Raw genomic sequence first — 15,351 nt, 5'->3', positions numbered from 1 at the left:
TTGTTTAGGTGTTGAAGCGTCAGGGCTACGATGAAGGATGTGACATCTGGAGTCTGGGAGTGTTACTGTTCACCATGCTGGCTGGGTGAGGAGCAACACTCCACCTCCTCCTTTCAAAGAAAACAACCTTTTGTCCCGTATCACTCACTTCATATTCACTCTTTTTTCCTTCCATCAGTTTTACTCCATTTGCCAACGGACCTGAAGACACCCCAAATGAGATTCTGAACAGGATAGGCAACGGTCACTTCAGCTTGGTCGGAGGCAACTGGGACACGGTGTCTGACGCTGCTAAGGTAGAACGTTAACACCGATTATACAGACCCTTCCTAAGACATGACTCTGATTTCCTTCTGTGAGTTACAAGGTTATGTTTGCTTCCTCCAGGACCTCGTGTCCAAGATGCTTCACGTGGACCCCCATCAGAGGCTGACTGCTAAACAGGTCCTCAAACATCCCTGGATCATCCAGCGCGACAAACTACCCAACAGCCAGCTCCCACACCAGGACCCCAAACTGGTTAAGGTAAAGATACCAGAAGAGATGTCTGAGCAACTCAATATGACATATGTTGCACAATTACTATAGCTAGCAAATGTAAGATGCATGACAAAACTGGCAAGAAGGTCAGATTTTTCTCTAAATAGAAAATAATACTCTATAATTGACATACTTTTACTGTACACAAAGATTGTGAGTAATTTATAATAAATCATACAGCAAAATTAAATTCCGATTTTCAGCTTCAAGTGATGTCATGTCATTCTAGTTAGTGAGCTCAAAAGATTGTAGTAAAACACTGCTTTGTTTTCTAATTCAGCTCTGTAGACATGCATTAATGTTTTAAGTTCGTAACATCCAACACACAATAACAGTCCAATGGAGTTAAATAAAGGATTGTAATAATAATTCATTTCGTGGTCTCACTTACAAAAGTGTTTTTACACTCTATAGGTTTTTTTTTAACCCTCAGTTTTAGTCTTACAGACAGGAAACAAATCCTCTTGTAATACCAAAGTCTTTCTTAAGCCACAGTGATTGAGAGTCAAAAGAGGAACACAATAGATGTCAGGTGCAAGGAGTTACAAATAGCCATCAGGCTTTACTCTCCTGCCTGTAAGTCTAAATTGTGGGCTTAATAAAAAGCCTTTAGAATATAACAACAAATTTTGAATGAGGCTTTTCATGCTTGCCAATTATTTTCCAACGCTTGAGGCTGCCATCATCACAACACAACTTATGTGCAGGGTGCGATGGCGGCCACCTACTCTGCCCTGAAGAACTCCCAGCCTACCCCGGAGCTCAAGCCCATCGAGAGCTCCTTCTTAGCCCAGAGGCGGGTCAAGAAGCTTCCGTCCACCTCCCTGTAGAGACTCAAACCCCCCCCCTGCCCAACCAATCAGCTCCCTGGAGACTGACAGACACTGCACCTCCTGGCTCCAACCATCTAGTCAGCTTGCTCGGGGACTACCAGCCAAGGAACACTGACTATGGTCCTGCCCCCCCCCCCCCCCCCGCAACCTCCATCATGTGACATCAGTTGTCATGCTCTTGCTAACATCCTCCTTGTTCAGGCTCATCTACTGCTGTGAGCCTGTATCCTGGGACTAGTGAAAGGTGGATGGGGGTGGTTCAGCCAAACACGGGTGCAGGATTCTGGCAGATGTGAGTGACGTGTGTGTGTGTGTGTGTGTGTGTGTGTGTGTGTGTGTGTGTGTGAGAGAGAGAGAGAGAGAGAGAGAGAGAGAGAGAGAAAATGCATGACCTGCCACAGAACTGGTTGCAGCCGTGTTTTTTCAAATCTGAAAGTTTTCTCTCCTCATGACTCTAATCACTTGTCATTCAGCTTGCTGCACGCCTTTCTGTCTGCTTGTTTTGTCGTCTGTCTCCCTGTTCTTTTTTGTCAAGTTGATGAGCTTTATATTACCGGTTGTGCTGCCAAATCAATCTGTGCCGACAGCACAAAACCACAGTACTGTCCAACTGCTGTTCAGTGTTTTTGAAAGCGCATTATAACTATGAATATAAAAACATTTTTGCCATAAATGCCTCGTTTGGCTTTGGTACAGCCAGAATATGTAAATTCTGGGAAACGTCAAATGTTTTTGTTAATGTCAATTTATGCTTGTACTTTGTTTTACAGATGATGTGCGTGCGCGTTTGTGTGTGTGTGTGTGTGTATGTGTGTGTGTGCGTGCGTGTGAGTGTATGTGTGCGCGTGTGTGTGTCAAGTTGCATGACTTACAGTGTGTGTGTGCACGTGGGTGTGTACTGTCTCGCGGGATGCTGCAGGGTCATGTGCATGGTCCGGTGATGTGATGATGTCACGTGGCTTCTTTGTTTCTCTCCCTTTTTTCTGCTTGGTCAAACCGCTGGCAAACATGTGAGATGTCCGTTATTTTTTATTACTACAAATCTAGTAACATTAGGTGGCTTTCTGTGAAAGAAACTTGACCAAGAAACAGTGTGGCATGTCAAAAAAAAAATCGATATTTGCTTCAGTTATCTGTTGTTTTTTCCCATTATGTTTCATAGACGATGCATATTGAATGCTTTTTCCTGTGTTTGCTGCTTTGTTGTTGTTTTGTTTTTCTCTTTTTGTCCAAAGAAAGTGGTGATTTAAAATAGTGAGCGACATGCTGAGCACATGGCAGTCTGTGGACTAAAAGCAGTTCAGGTCTCTTCTACTGTTTTGAAATATTTAAAAAAAAAAAAAAAAAAAAAGGCGGCAGGGCTGACTGTTGTCTTTATGGAAGCACTCCAACGCAGCCGCATTCTCCCTTACAATCTGTCGAGTCACTGGTTATTAATATCATGCAGACCCTCCTTCAGTGTGGATTATCTTCTGCAGTCTTAATTGATTTGAATTCCCATTCATTCTGTTGATCAACAGACTCACTATATTTTGTTTTTCCAAAGAATCTGAGTCACCCTAAAGGAAGACGTCTTGTGTCTCATTGTAAGTTGCTTCAAACGGGCCATTCCGGTGAGGCAGAATGTCTTACAATGGAAAAATCGTGTTATCACTCCAAACATCCAGAAGATACTGATTTGAATGGAAGACCTGTGGGGCTAAATAATCCATGAACCAGCTGTCTTACCTCAAAAGGGATCCAAGTTATTTAATTCTTGTTTGGTGGCAAAATTATCCCTCCTTTGTCAAAAAAAATTGTGGTAAATCTCTATTGTATGATAAAGATGAAGATTTTTATATCTTACAAATATTAAAGATTCAGTTGATACAACAAACAAGTTTTGTCCTTTCTTGACTCTCTGTTTGAGAAAATAAATTTCAGACAAACTGACGAGGTGTTATGCCACCTATAGGCTTGTTGTAGTTCCTGCTTTGGTCACTAGAGGGAAATCAAGAGTTTTTTGTAATAATTGAGTGGGTACAGCCATGTTTTTCTGTCAGAGCATTGTCTTGTCTTTGAAATAGAAACCCTGTCATTGCATAGATCTGCATCCTGTATATTAGTGCCTCTCCTGTTTGGTGTATTAAAGAAAGATACATTAAAAACAAAGAAAAACATATAGATATATCAGAATAACTGGGGGTAATGTAGTTTTTGTAGCAGAATTCTGGCAAAATGATCATGTGACTATAAAATATGACAATTATATGAATATAATATAAGTACATATAAAACAATTAACAGTCATGCATGATCTACTCATTTAATATAGTTTTTGAAAACCAGGGATGCAGAACAGAATCGCTAAGTACACAACTCAAGGTTCAATAAACGTATGAACCATTTTCTGTTCCATGAGGAATAAAAATGCATATTAGGTTGCATATAAATGTACGGAGACATGCCTGCTCGCAAGGAACAAGCAGAAAAGAAACCAGAAGCAGAAGCAGCCATTGGTTTCAGCTCAGTGTGTCAGTGCATTTGCTGTCATGCTGCAGAGGTTTCTCTACTCTGAACAAGGAGACAAAACAAACGGAACTGAATCTGTGATCCATACTCACAATTCAAAGCGAACCGTGTGTACAGGCTGTTCTTACTCTAACTGTTGCCTCGTAATGGAGCGTGGAACAGTTTGTACCATCTGGGACCACAGTAAGTCCTTTTAAATATTAATTGATTTGTATTTATACATGCACAGTAGAGGCATCTTACAATGTTTGTATGTAAATGACTATCTTCTCCATCTGTCTCCTCCCGCCTGCAGCTTTTCTTTTTTTTTTTATTCCATTCCCTCCTCTTCCTCATGCTGCTCCTTTCCTCCAGCATGCAAACTCCAGACCAGAAACCATTACGGTGGAGTCTGCATGACATCAACAAGATTCTCTGCATATCTACCTGCTGCTGCTGTCTTCTGTTCCGCATGCAGAGCAGTGCTGGCTTATATAACAGCCACACAGCAACTGCTTTTCTAACATAACTCTCATCAGCATTCTTCTCGGCATAACCTTCCTCTATAAAATATACATCACACACATTCGGATGCACTCTTAACTTCTTCACACAAATGTGAGGTTTCACTTCTGCCCTGTCCTATCATACCATGGAAGCCGAAGTGTTCCGAGTGGCTTCCTGCTTAGTTCAAGCCAGGCACAGGCAGACCAACTGACTCAGCAGGTGAACGGGGCTACTGATATTGATTTCAGGGCGGTGAAATGCCGGCCTCATTCCCATCATCATGTCTCTTGTGTCAGATGCTGTAGGTTTTCATCCAGGAGCAGCCAGCAGCCAGCTGTCTGGAGCTCTGCTCCAACGGAGGCTGAGTATTCACAATATTCCAGCGATTGTAAGTGACCTATCAAACTGCAAAATGCCTCTTTAAATAGAAGTTCCTCTCTATTCCAAGAGGTTTCCTTGCTTGTGTTTTATGGTGCTTCTGGTGATGCGAGTTATTGTGAGCTGCTTATAGTGCCTCCTGAGCTTGTGGTAAATTGTATATAGAATGCAAGCACAAAAACCCAAGATTGCCTCTTAATCTCGCTCACACTCTCAGCAGCACACGTTTCCGAGGTCATATGTCATTTTTATAGTAACAAAGCAGTAACCCATAATTTACAAAAACATAGCAGCAGCAGCATTCACCCAGGGACTAGATTTGCGTGATATATTGTGAGATACATGCTATGTAAGTTAATGTCGGCATCGACTATGAAGGTTATTCAGATGGCAAACCTCGGAGTCCGTCTGAAGAGTCAGATTAGCACAGGGATAGCTCTGAAGAACGAGCGTGCTATGAGTGCACACACAAGCAACGACATTTTGCTTTGTCCTTGTTGCTTATATTGCAATGAACTACAAATACCACATCCCGTGCCTCCACGATGTGTGCTTGTCACAATGACCGTTAACTTCCAAAATCAGCTCATTCTTGAGTTCAAGTGGACATTTTTGCAAAATTGGAAGAAATCCTTCTGACAATGACCTTGACCTTTGTCGTTTAACCACAAAAATGTTTTCAGTTCATCTTTGCGCCCCAGCGGACATTTGTGTTACATTTGAAGAAAAACAAATCCTCAAGGCATTCCTGATGTATAGCGGTGATGCGAACAGGACAGATGGGCAACTAGACCACGTAATACATCCAGCCCACAGCTATCACTCATGCAGGAGGCATCAAAACAAAAAAGAGTAAATGAAAATAAATAGATCTCGGTCCAAGAGTGACTTATCCACTGTTTGTAGCAAATGAACTGGTGGACCCACTTTTCAAATTACACCACTCTTAGAAGCTGGATATACATGCGTATTAATATTTAAGTTAAAGACATGTTAAATGTGTGAGAGTCAAGAGAGACAACATATTGCTCCTACATGTATTATACAGTTACTGCCTTGACCTGAACACCAGAGACACTAAAGAACTGATCATAGATATTCGTAAGGTCTCCTCCAGCGCCTCTGACCGTCAATGATCAGCCAATAGAGAGGGTTGAGACACACGGATACCTTGAGACAATTATTAACCACAAACTCAACTTCCAACCAAAAACTGATACCGTCTACTCCAAGTGCCAGCCATGTCTGTTTTTCCTCCCAAAAAATTCCTGACCTCAGGTCCATCGATGTGTACTGACAGCATTCTACAGATGTTTTATTGAGTCTCCTTCAGCATCGCAGCCTGGTTTGAGGCACTGTCCAAAATCAGAAACCTGGATCCCTAACCAGGATCATAAAAGTGAGCAGCAACATAAAAAGACTTTAAACTGTCTTTTTAACACTTGGTATTTTTAACCATTATTTATCACTCCGCCATTGTACCATCTATTATAGGCTTAACTCACTTTTGAACTTACATGTCTTACGTGGGCTGTTAGTGTTGTGTTTGTGCGAGTGTGTGTGTGTGTATGTGGGGGGGGGGGGGGGTTGGACGTGTGTGTTGTTGCTGCTCCTCCACATGTATAGAACTATATGACAGCATTTGTTTTATTATGTATAACTAAGTATATGTAATAGATTGGAAATCCGCCACCCATTTGTCGCACAGCTGATTTCTCAGACATATTTGAGCCACAGCTGTCTCCCCGCCCTCGCCTCTGCTGGTCATACATCACATAACTCAGATCTGATTAAGTAATCCTTTCACGAAAAGTACTGCCAAACTGCAACCCTGCTAACAGGCTGTTCTGCTGATACATCCACAGCTCCAATGCTGAACAGACTCAGGGAAGGTAGAAATACTCTTCTACTATCATTTTAGCCCCAGAAGATCGCACAATATGAAGACCCACATGTTGTCACTCTTGACACGCACACACCAAATACTCACATCACACAGATTAAAGTAATCTGGGACAGACCGGGCAGTATGAGAGATCAGGGACAGGCTTTCATCTCAATTTTAGTTATAAAAATAGAGGATGGGATTAGAAAGGTGGAACGGGAAAAAGGATTGGACTCCTTAGAGACCTCAAAACAGTTTTGTTCTGTGATTGCAAACCGGTCCGGTCCTACGGCTCAAGATACCGCCAATAATGACGTCATTCTCTGCCAGCAGCACTGTCGGCACGTGGGATTAGTTGAGAGTCAGTGAGGGATGTTGCGCAACCAACCAACACAACTGATCCCCCAAATCTTTTCCTACCCCATCACTCATTTTTTCATTAATCAACAGTATCAAAGTGGGGAAAATTGGGCCACACGGCCCCACTAGGAGTAGAATATGCATTAAAATTTTAGTGGATATTCAGGATTTTGGTGCATTATGCAAAATTAAAGATTGTCACCCAACCTGAGTTTTTCCACACCACTGCAAATTAATCTATCTAGATCCCCCCCCCCCCCCCCAGTACTTTGCACTCTGGATTTCATTTCACCTCACAGCAGCAGAGCTATCTTTTTACTATCATTTTCTGTCTTCAGACTGCTCATCATTTTGTACATGTCTTACTTTTCTAGCTTTTTAAGTGTTTCCTGACATTTCATTCCTCCTTTTAACGATCTCCTCTCTCTGGAGATCACTAACGCTAAAAGCACACGGAGAGAGCAGTGAATGCTAATGTGATGTCAATCCTGAGATAAAAGCGCGCAGCAAAGTGATCACTCAAATATGCAACACGCACTCACTAATGTGCATGAACTCTGAACTTTCGAAAAGCTTTATTGTTTTGATTCCCACCAGCGGAAGGCAGTTATACAGCTGTTATTCAAAACTTCACTTCTTAGCGCTCCAAACGCTTCACTGTGAGCGTGCATGTATGCGGCTCAGAGTGGATTTGAGTGAACTTATCCTGTGTCTTACATCATACCCTGATTATATCACTTGAATGATGGTGCTGGAGCTCCAGTCGATATTAGTCTAGACGGGGAAAGCAACATTAGCCGTAGATGGAATAGATATCAGAGTGAGGAGAGGAAGAAGAGACAAAATCAAGTTCTTATATCAATAACAGTCAGGTAGAAACTCTTGTTACTGCAGCAATTCTGATATGAAGTTGCTGCAGTTCAGGTAGCAGTTTTTGAATGTTGCAATACTGCAGCAACAAATTGCAAGTAAAGACCACAGAAGAGGTGCCAGTATACCTACAGTGATTTCCACCACTCAGGATTAAACACATCACATCTTGTGTCTGGGTGTTTGGTCCTTAGGATGGACGAGTTTCTGCCTTAGAGGGGTTTTTGCTTTGAAGTGAACTGGGATGTGAGATTTGTTGAAGATCCTCCTGAGTTTCTCTGACTCTCCTACCACATGAGGGATGATAGGTTGTTGGCTGTTTTGGGATTTTTTTTTTTTAACAGTCCAGTTGATTACAACATAGCACAAAAGAGATACCATGACCTGGATGCCTGAGAATCTTCACTAAAGTAATTATTATAATATATACTAATATCATTAATGCATGAATGTAAAATTAATTCAGAGTCAGCTCAGATCCAGACATAGAGGCACTTGGACTATACACACAACAGTGTGCACAGTAAGGGGCTTTTCGTTCTACTCATAAATGTATATTGTTATACACGACTATAAACTTGCTTTACAGCCAATAAGGCGTCAATAACACCAACCTAGTCTCTCGCCTCAGCCAGCAAATTTGTTTTGTCTTTCTATTTAAATCATCTCTGTAACAAGCGTGAATTCCTACGTGCATGTTTGTGTGATTCGTTCATTTCTATGTTGTAAAATACATGAGTAAGAAGGAGTCATGGAGATTTATAGCTGGCAGGGAGGCTGCGAGCAGTTAAATAGGTCAAAGGAGGGAGTGAACGTGGGAGAGAAGGAGGTCTGGGAAATGGTGACAACATTGAGCAGGAAGGTGAGAGGGTGAGAGTGCGAGAGAGAGAGAGAGAGAGAGGACAGAGAGAGAGGAGAGAGAGAGAGAGAGAGAGACTGGAGCGTCAGCCCTCCCTCCTGTTTTTGCCATCTGATATGGAAACGGTGTTGCTAGGGGCAACCATGCAAGTGATAGCAAGACCAGGTGGTATAAAGGAGAGTCTGGTGGAGCACTACGTGTGCCAAACAGCATCAGCAAAGAAGAGGAGCAGATACTTGGGCAACTCTTGTCTCGCTCTGCCTCGCTTCGCTGAGCAAAGCTGATCAAAGCAGACCTCCGGATGACGACAAAGCAAAACAGTCAAGCAGCAGCCTGCCAGCATCATCATCATCAGCAGCAGCAGCAGAGAGGCAGGCTGCCCAATCACCAGCTGACATGCTCATGACTTCAGCAGCCAATGAGCTGCCAGGAGGTGCAACCACTCAGATGCAGAGACGGCAGAAGCCCTTTTCTCTTATTAATGAATGGAGCGGTTCCCAGGCTGCATCAGTGCACGTCTCCGCACTCTCTGCACGGCTGCTCGGACACAGAAAGACGCTGGGAAAGCATCCAAGGCGACGACAAGGACAGCAGCTGTTAATTAGACTGGCCATGAAGGGACAACAAAGACAACAAGACAACCATGATGAGGACACGACTGAGGATGTGGCAGCAGCTGTTAAAAACCTACAACCTGATATCCACCCAACAGATTCATCGTCCTCATCATCATCTTCACCTCCTGCTCCTCCATCTGACAGGCCACCCTCTACTTCTGCAACCGCTCTCCTTGCTCTGGCCTCCCCAGCCACCAGGCGGTCCATTTCTATGGGAGACTTCAGGAGGGTGACAGGGGCACTGCTAACTGGTTCTGAAACCCCATCAACCTCAGCCACGGCCCCTTCTTCCAAGATGGTCACCCCTAGCTCCAGCATGGAGTTTGAGGCAGCTCGGCGGCGGCTCCTGGAGGTGGAGGAGCGTCAGCGTGTCATCCGAGAGATGGAGCGACGGCTGGAGGAGCTCAGGGAGGTGTTTGTCCGGTCGGAGCAGGAAGTGGTAGTTCATGGGGAGTTGGTGTCACGGATATCTAGTGCTGCCCAACAGGGGGAGCTGTATGTTGCAGAGAACAGCCAGCGACTAAAGAAAGGCCTGAGGTTCAAGAAACATCGACCCACCATCGTCTTCTCCTCCATGCTGGGACTTCGAACATGCCTCCCCTGGCCTGTGAAGCTCAAATAAGGCTTCTGTTTTCACTTTTGCTGTAGAAACGTGCTTCACTAGACAAGCGGATAGACTTCTATCATCTTTAGCTAACACTCATTGATAAGGCTGCTCTTCAATTTCCACCTTTCTGCTCTTGTATCCTGAGGCTGGTCCTTCAGGACTTTAGAGTGCCTGCAATAATCACAAATGCTAGTAAGGAGCTTCCTGGTCAGTGAGGAAATTATCGGGCAAAGAAACCAATCAAGCTAGTTCCATTGAAATGTGCGCAGGCTGTCATTATATCCTCATTGTTTCACTTTGCTGTTTGCAGATTGACTTCATTATGCATAGAAGTGATGGTTTACTGATACTGAATGCACGGTGCATGGATGAGTCATGCCTCATGTGATGTGAAAGGAGAGGAGAGAGGTTTAGACCAGATCTTTGTATAGAAAGAGAAATCAAGGATGCTTATGTAAGAGTAACCTTTACAGAGGAAAATAAGAGAGAACTCAAACATAAAAAAAGCTGACGAGGGAAACAATCTGCCTCTCCAACCTGTTAAGTAAGAAGCGAAGGGCAATGAAAGAGAAGGATAGAAATCGCTGCTCCCTGTTATATAAAACCAAGAATGCAGCAGAGGCACAGTCTGAGAAATAACAGAATGCAAAAGTGAGAAAACGTGCCTTGGCTCTTACACACTCACGAGCAGAGCCCCTGTTTTTCTTTTTTTTCTTTTTTTTTTGGTAACATATAGAAGAAAAAGCAAGCGATACGAGGAGATGACTTCATGCTGGGATGATTCCACCTGTGGCCTCTTTGTAATCTCGTCACCTAGCAACCGCTCACTGCTCTATCCTAAATCCACAAACCTACAGAATGTATCCAAAACAACAGCACTAGACAGAGCTCCCCCAGAGGATTAGTGAAATCCTTGATGCTTTTATTAAAAACAACTTAGCACCGGCTATGAAGTCAAAAATATCAGCTTACTGTTGAAGCTGCTCATGTATATAATTATCAGGGGCTGAAATTAAGCATCCATCTGCGAGGAAAGTGTAGATAGGCCATCATGTTTGCTGATTGTGCCTTGGTTGCTGTATAGTGTGTGACCATGACTTTATTTGAAGTTGTAATTTTGCTCTTTACCATTTTTTTTTTGTTGGCATATGGAACTTAGACTGCATACTTTCTTTCAGGGTTTTTGTCGAGGCCAAGACAGATATACTGCATGTGCAATGTACAGATGCACAATATTGAAGTTGTTTTTTGTTGTTGTTGTTGTTGTTTTTAACAGATATCCAAATATGCCAATACATTTACTGGCATGGTTACATATGAACATATTGAGGGAAAAAAACAAAAAAACAACAACCTTGCGAATTTAGAAAAAGTAACAGTTTAGATTTTATTTTTCTTATTTTATTTTCAAAATATTTTAAACCTATGAATCACATATTTACCCAACTTTTTCTTCATGATATACAGACACGCATAAAAAGAAGAGACATGAAAAATTGGACTGATATAGATGCTTGTTTTTTTAATGACGGATATCATTGTGCATCCCTAGTGTAATGTTCCGCACCATGAAACAAAAACAGTGTGGCTGTGTTCAAATTAACTCAGTTAATTGGATCGATCGTATTCACATTCTACCCTACATGCAGCGATGACCCCGTTTCTACATATAGCTCACACTCATTTTGCGGCCTAATTCTTCTTTTCCTTCTCCCCATTTCTATTCTCTTTGGATTAGGAATGACAAAGAGTCCCTTACATGCATTTATACAACCATTCCTCATGCTTTTGCTGTATGTGTGTGTGTGTGTGTGTAGCTGATTTATCAAGGATATCTATTTCTGGCGCTTGAAGGTTATGGCAAAGAGGCGGCAGGCATTCCGTTTCAGCTGGTTGGAAAAAGGCGCTCTGTGATGCGAGTGCACGTCAGTATCCACCTAGGTGTGTTACCTTCCAAAAGAATGAAAAAACAGGGGAGTAATGCAAGTGCAGAACCCCTGCTGGTGCTTTTGCTAGCTCTCCTATCACAAATGACCTCACTGGAGAACAAAGGAGCGAGGCTGTTTACTAGACAGGCACATGCTTTTACTGCATAATTGCTTCGGCAACCATCTATACGTACTTAGATCTTTCGATTTAAATTGCTCCCCTGTTGCAAAAGAAATGTTCCTGCCTCATTTGTGATGCACTGGAAATGTCATTCACTGTCAAGTCAAGGTTGGCAGATGAAACCACTGACGCATTTGCTCTGACGCCAGGCTGCCTGAGTCAAGGACCCTGCAGGCAATTTAAGGAAAAAAAGTGGTGCATGTGAAATGTGATGACTTAAATGCACGAGTTTAGGTTGATGCAAATCAAACGGAATGAAGTTAGCTTCGATTGTTTTTCTACTTCTACATTAAGGGCTCATGTGATCAGTTTGCTTGACTTTGCTCCCACTAAAACAAAGCTTTAGAGGCACTGCTGATGTTCTTCATATTTCCTATATTGCCATAATGACCTTATCATTGACTATTCAAGCATTCCATGTTGCCAAGTGAATTACTGCTTGCCATCTTTGTGCACATCTATACCAAACAATATTCAGCTAAGGCAGTTGCTAGCAGAGAGCTTGTGCAAATTAAAAGGGTTTAGTCGGCCTTACACTTGTTTTCATGGTCCTATGTATATAGCTGGTGTTGCAATGATAAATACATGCCTTATGCAGTGTTTGTGCATTGGCATTCTGAAGGTGAAACACCAATGAGGGCAGACCGTCATAGACTTCATTCAGAAGCAACAATATCCGGGCAGAGGAAGACAACAACGTATGCACTGATGTGGGACTGCACCTTTTGTGTTTTTCTATGAATGATAAAAGAAGACAATATTTCCCAAAGATCTCTGGGCCCACTTGCAGAATGAATGTAATGTGAATTATTACTATCAATCAAGTGATTGTTTATCCTCAAGATTGAATTAGAGTGTAAGTTTATCTATCTTGTTTGAACCTCTGGTTGCTAGTTGATGTTTTTTGTGTTCAAATTGACCCTGAAAATAAATCCTACAACTTTTTTAAAATAAGAGATTTCAGCTATTGGCAACTAACAGTCAAAGCCCTTTACTGACACATGCTGGCCAACCACAGGTCCAAAATATTTTTATTTATCCTTTACGTGTCTTAATATTTTGTGTTTATTGATATGTGATAGGTACATATTTATGTTCTGGTGGATTCAGGATTTGTTTCCTTTCTATTAGGTGTTAATTACCTTTAATCGCAGTATATTTTTGTTGATTGGTTTAGTATGAATGTTACATTTGAGTTGTACTCGAACACAGTCTTGCTTCAAAGTAATTGTAGGTTTGGAGTCGATTTGCTTTCAGTTTCAAATATAGAGCCTTAATTCCAGATATTTCCCGGCAGATTTCTTGTTATGCTACCAAGGTCGGAGGAAAAAAAAAATCCACTTCACAAATGGAATTAAAGTCAATGAACTGAAGGTCGGTCATCCCCAAAACTGCAATAATGTACTTTCGCTGCTCGTGAAAAGGTTTTTTGCTGCACAGGTGAGAGAAAAGAATGTCCTGCTAATGTTTTTATGCTTACATTTTCTTGACACTATCATTTAGTCGAGCACAGAGCTACAATGTACAAGAAACAAAAGATAGAATAGATTTGAAACATGATCAGGTTTTTTGATAGCCTGAATTATTTGAATAAATGGAATACATGACTGAAATGTTGCAGAGAATCGTTTCTTTTTAATGGTAGAATATCTTTCATATACTGCTGGAACTGCTTGCGTCTCTTAAGGGATATTTGGATATTACATTTTTTTGCAGTTGCATGATAGATCCAGGAAGTGTCAGGGTCACCTTGCAGCACCCTTCACTGCAGTGCCTGTTAGCAGAAAACGACACACTGGCAAAGTAAACTCATGCAGAAAAGAGGGAAGCACTAAAGTGAAATAAGCTGCAGACGTGTACTATTCTCTATTTTGTACGTGTTTGATCATTCATTTGCTTTTTGTCTGGAGGAACTTTACTGATATTAAGTTAAATCAAGGCTAGATAACAGTCAGATGGACTCGGCAGCATTACTGGAAATATATCCCACTTCCGAGTGCTTATCATTAATGCTAGCCAGGATTTATGAAGTTACATTAAGCTGATGTTTTTCCTGTTGCCCAGTTAATGAAAGGTTTTAACCATGAAGAAGAGGTTTGGTTTAGGGTCTTTGAGATAATATTTTCTTTTCTATTTTCAGAGATGACGATGATGTGAATATGTTTTTTTTTTTAAATGCTAAAAATGGTCGTAAGCCACTCTTGTATAAATCCAGAGATTAGTCAAGGCTTGACTCTGCTCTCCATGGATTATCATTTTGTGCATTACGGAAAAAAATCAGAAAAAAAAACCCAGCAGGGTTTATGTTTTTCTTTTTTCAGCCGTAATTTAATGGGCGTTGAGGATGAAGAGAGAGTGTCGATCTCAAAACAGCAACTGATGCTTTGAGAAGATCTGTGACAAAAAAATGGGAAACACGCACCAAACCCACTAAACACCTAAACATGTAAAAATCTCCAAATCTCCGAAGATGTTGCAGGTAATTTGTACTGGATTGAAAATGCAGGTTGCCCGTGATGAACAGACTCAGCCCAGCGTTTGGGTTGATTGAAGAATTTCTGAGTGACAAGATTTTGATTTTACATGTCATGGAAAAATTTGAGTTTGACTGAGTTAAATTAGGTTTATTTTAAAACGTTATGGCTTTAATAGAGGAACTTTTTTTTTTTTTTTTAGGGATTATTAGACACATGGCAGGGTGTGTGTGCGTGTGTGTGTGTGTGTGGGGGGGTGGTACTCTGCTGGCAAAGGACAAGGGCAGCATCATTATCCTGGCCGTGGGCCAGGTGCCCTGTTACGTAAAACACAAAGGAAACACAAGGGATGGAAGGAAAGGATGGGATGGGGGGGAGTTAACCTGTCGGGATGAGTGAAGTGGGTAGAAGTTAAAGACAGAAGAAGAAGAAATCCAATATACTGATCAAAACATTTTGATCAGCCCGATTCTTCAGCAGAGAACACTTGTTTGATACATTTCAGGTGTGACGTCATGGCAATGGTTTCCGCAGTGAAATAACTTTCTGCAAGATGAAAAATCCAGTGTTTTGGTATGCAATTAAAATGAATGATAGAGTTCATAAATTTGGAATTTTAACAACATTGGATGTCAAACTCCAGACATACTTATGTCTGCCTATCATCATACTATAATAATGTACAAAAGGCAGGAGTGACCATGGAAAACCTTCCAAAGTCTCCTTCCCATTACTGGGAAGGAGACTTTGTGCCAAACTTAGTTAATTATTAAAGAAATGTGTGCTTGAATTGAGCATCAAATATTCTGTTCTGTATTAGTT

General features: G+C 41.7%; 2 protein-coding genes across 6 annotated transcripts in view; both read left to right on the top strand.

Moving 5' to 3' along the window:
- Positions 1-2,756, top strand: part of rps6ka1 (ribosomal protein S6 kinase a, polypeptide 1) — a 53,123-nt gene extending 50,367 nt beyond the window's left edge. For all 5 annotated transcript variants that reach the window (XM_086183344.1, XM_086183343.1, XM_086183346.1 and 2 more), the window contains 4 exons: positions 9-85; positions 179-296; positions 388-525; positions 1,248-2,756. In XM_086183344.1, coding sequence (XP_086039470.1) covers positions 9-85; positions 179-296; positions 388-525; positions 1,248-1,370 — 456 coding nt within the window. In that variant the 3' untranslated portion in view covers positions 1,371-2,756. The remainder of the gene's footprint in view (positions 1-8; positions 86-178; positions 297-387; positions 526-1,247) is intronic.
- Positions 2,757-9,182: 6,426 nt separating this feature from the next.
- LOC147246462 (uncharacterized) lies at positions 9,183-13,683 on the top strand. The gene has a single exon (XM_086182000.1). It carries the CDS (start codon positions 9,335-9,337, stop codon positions 9,959-9,961), a length of 627 nt encoding a protein of 208 aa, XP_086038126.1. The 5' UTR covers positions 9,183-9,334; the 3' UTR covers positions 9,962-13,683.
- Positions 13,684-15,351: the final 1,668 nt, after the last annotated feature.

This window comes from Aulostomus chinensis, chromosome 17 (assembly GCF_037954235.1).
Source record: "Aulostomus chinensis isolate RoL2024-O1b breed Wild chromosome 17, RoL_Achi_v1.0, whole genome shotgun sequence".
Taxonomy (NCBI): Eukaryota; Metazoa; Chordata; class Actinopteri; order Syngnathiformes; family Aulostomidae; genus Aulostomus; species Aulostomus chinensis.
This window is presented reverse-complemented; position numbering and strand designations above follow the sequence as displayed.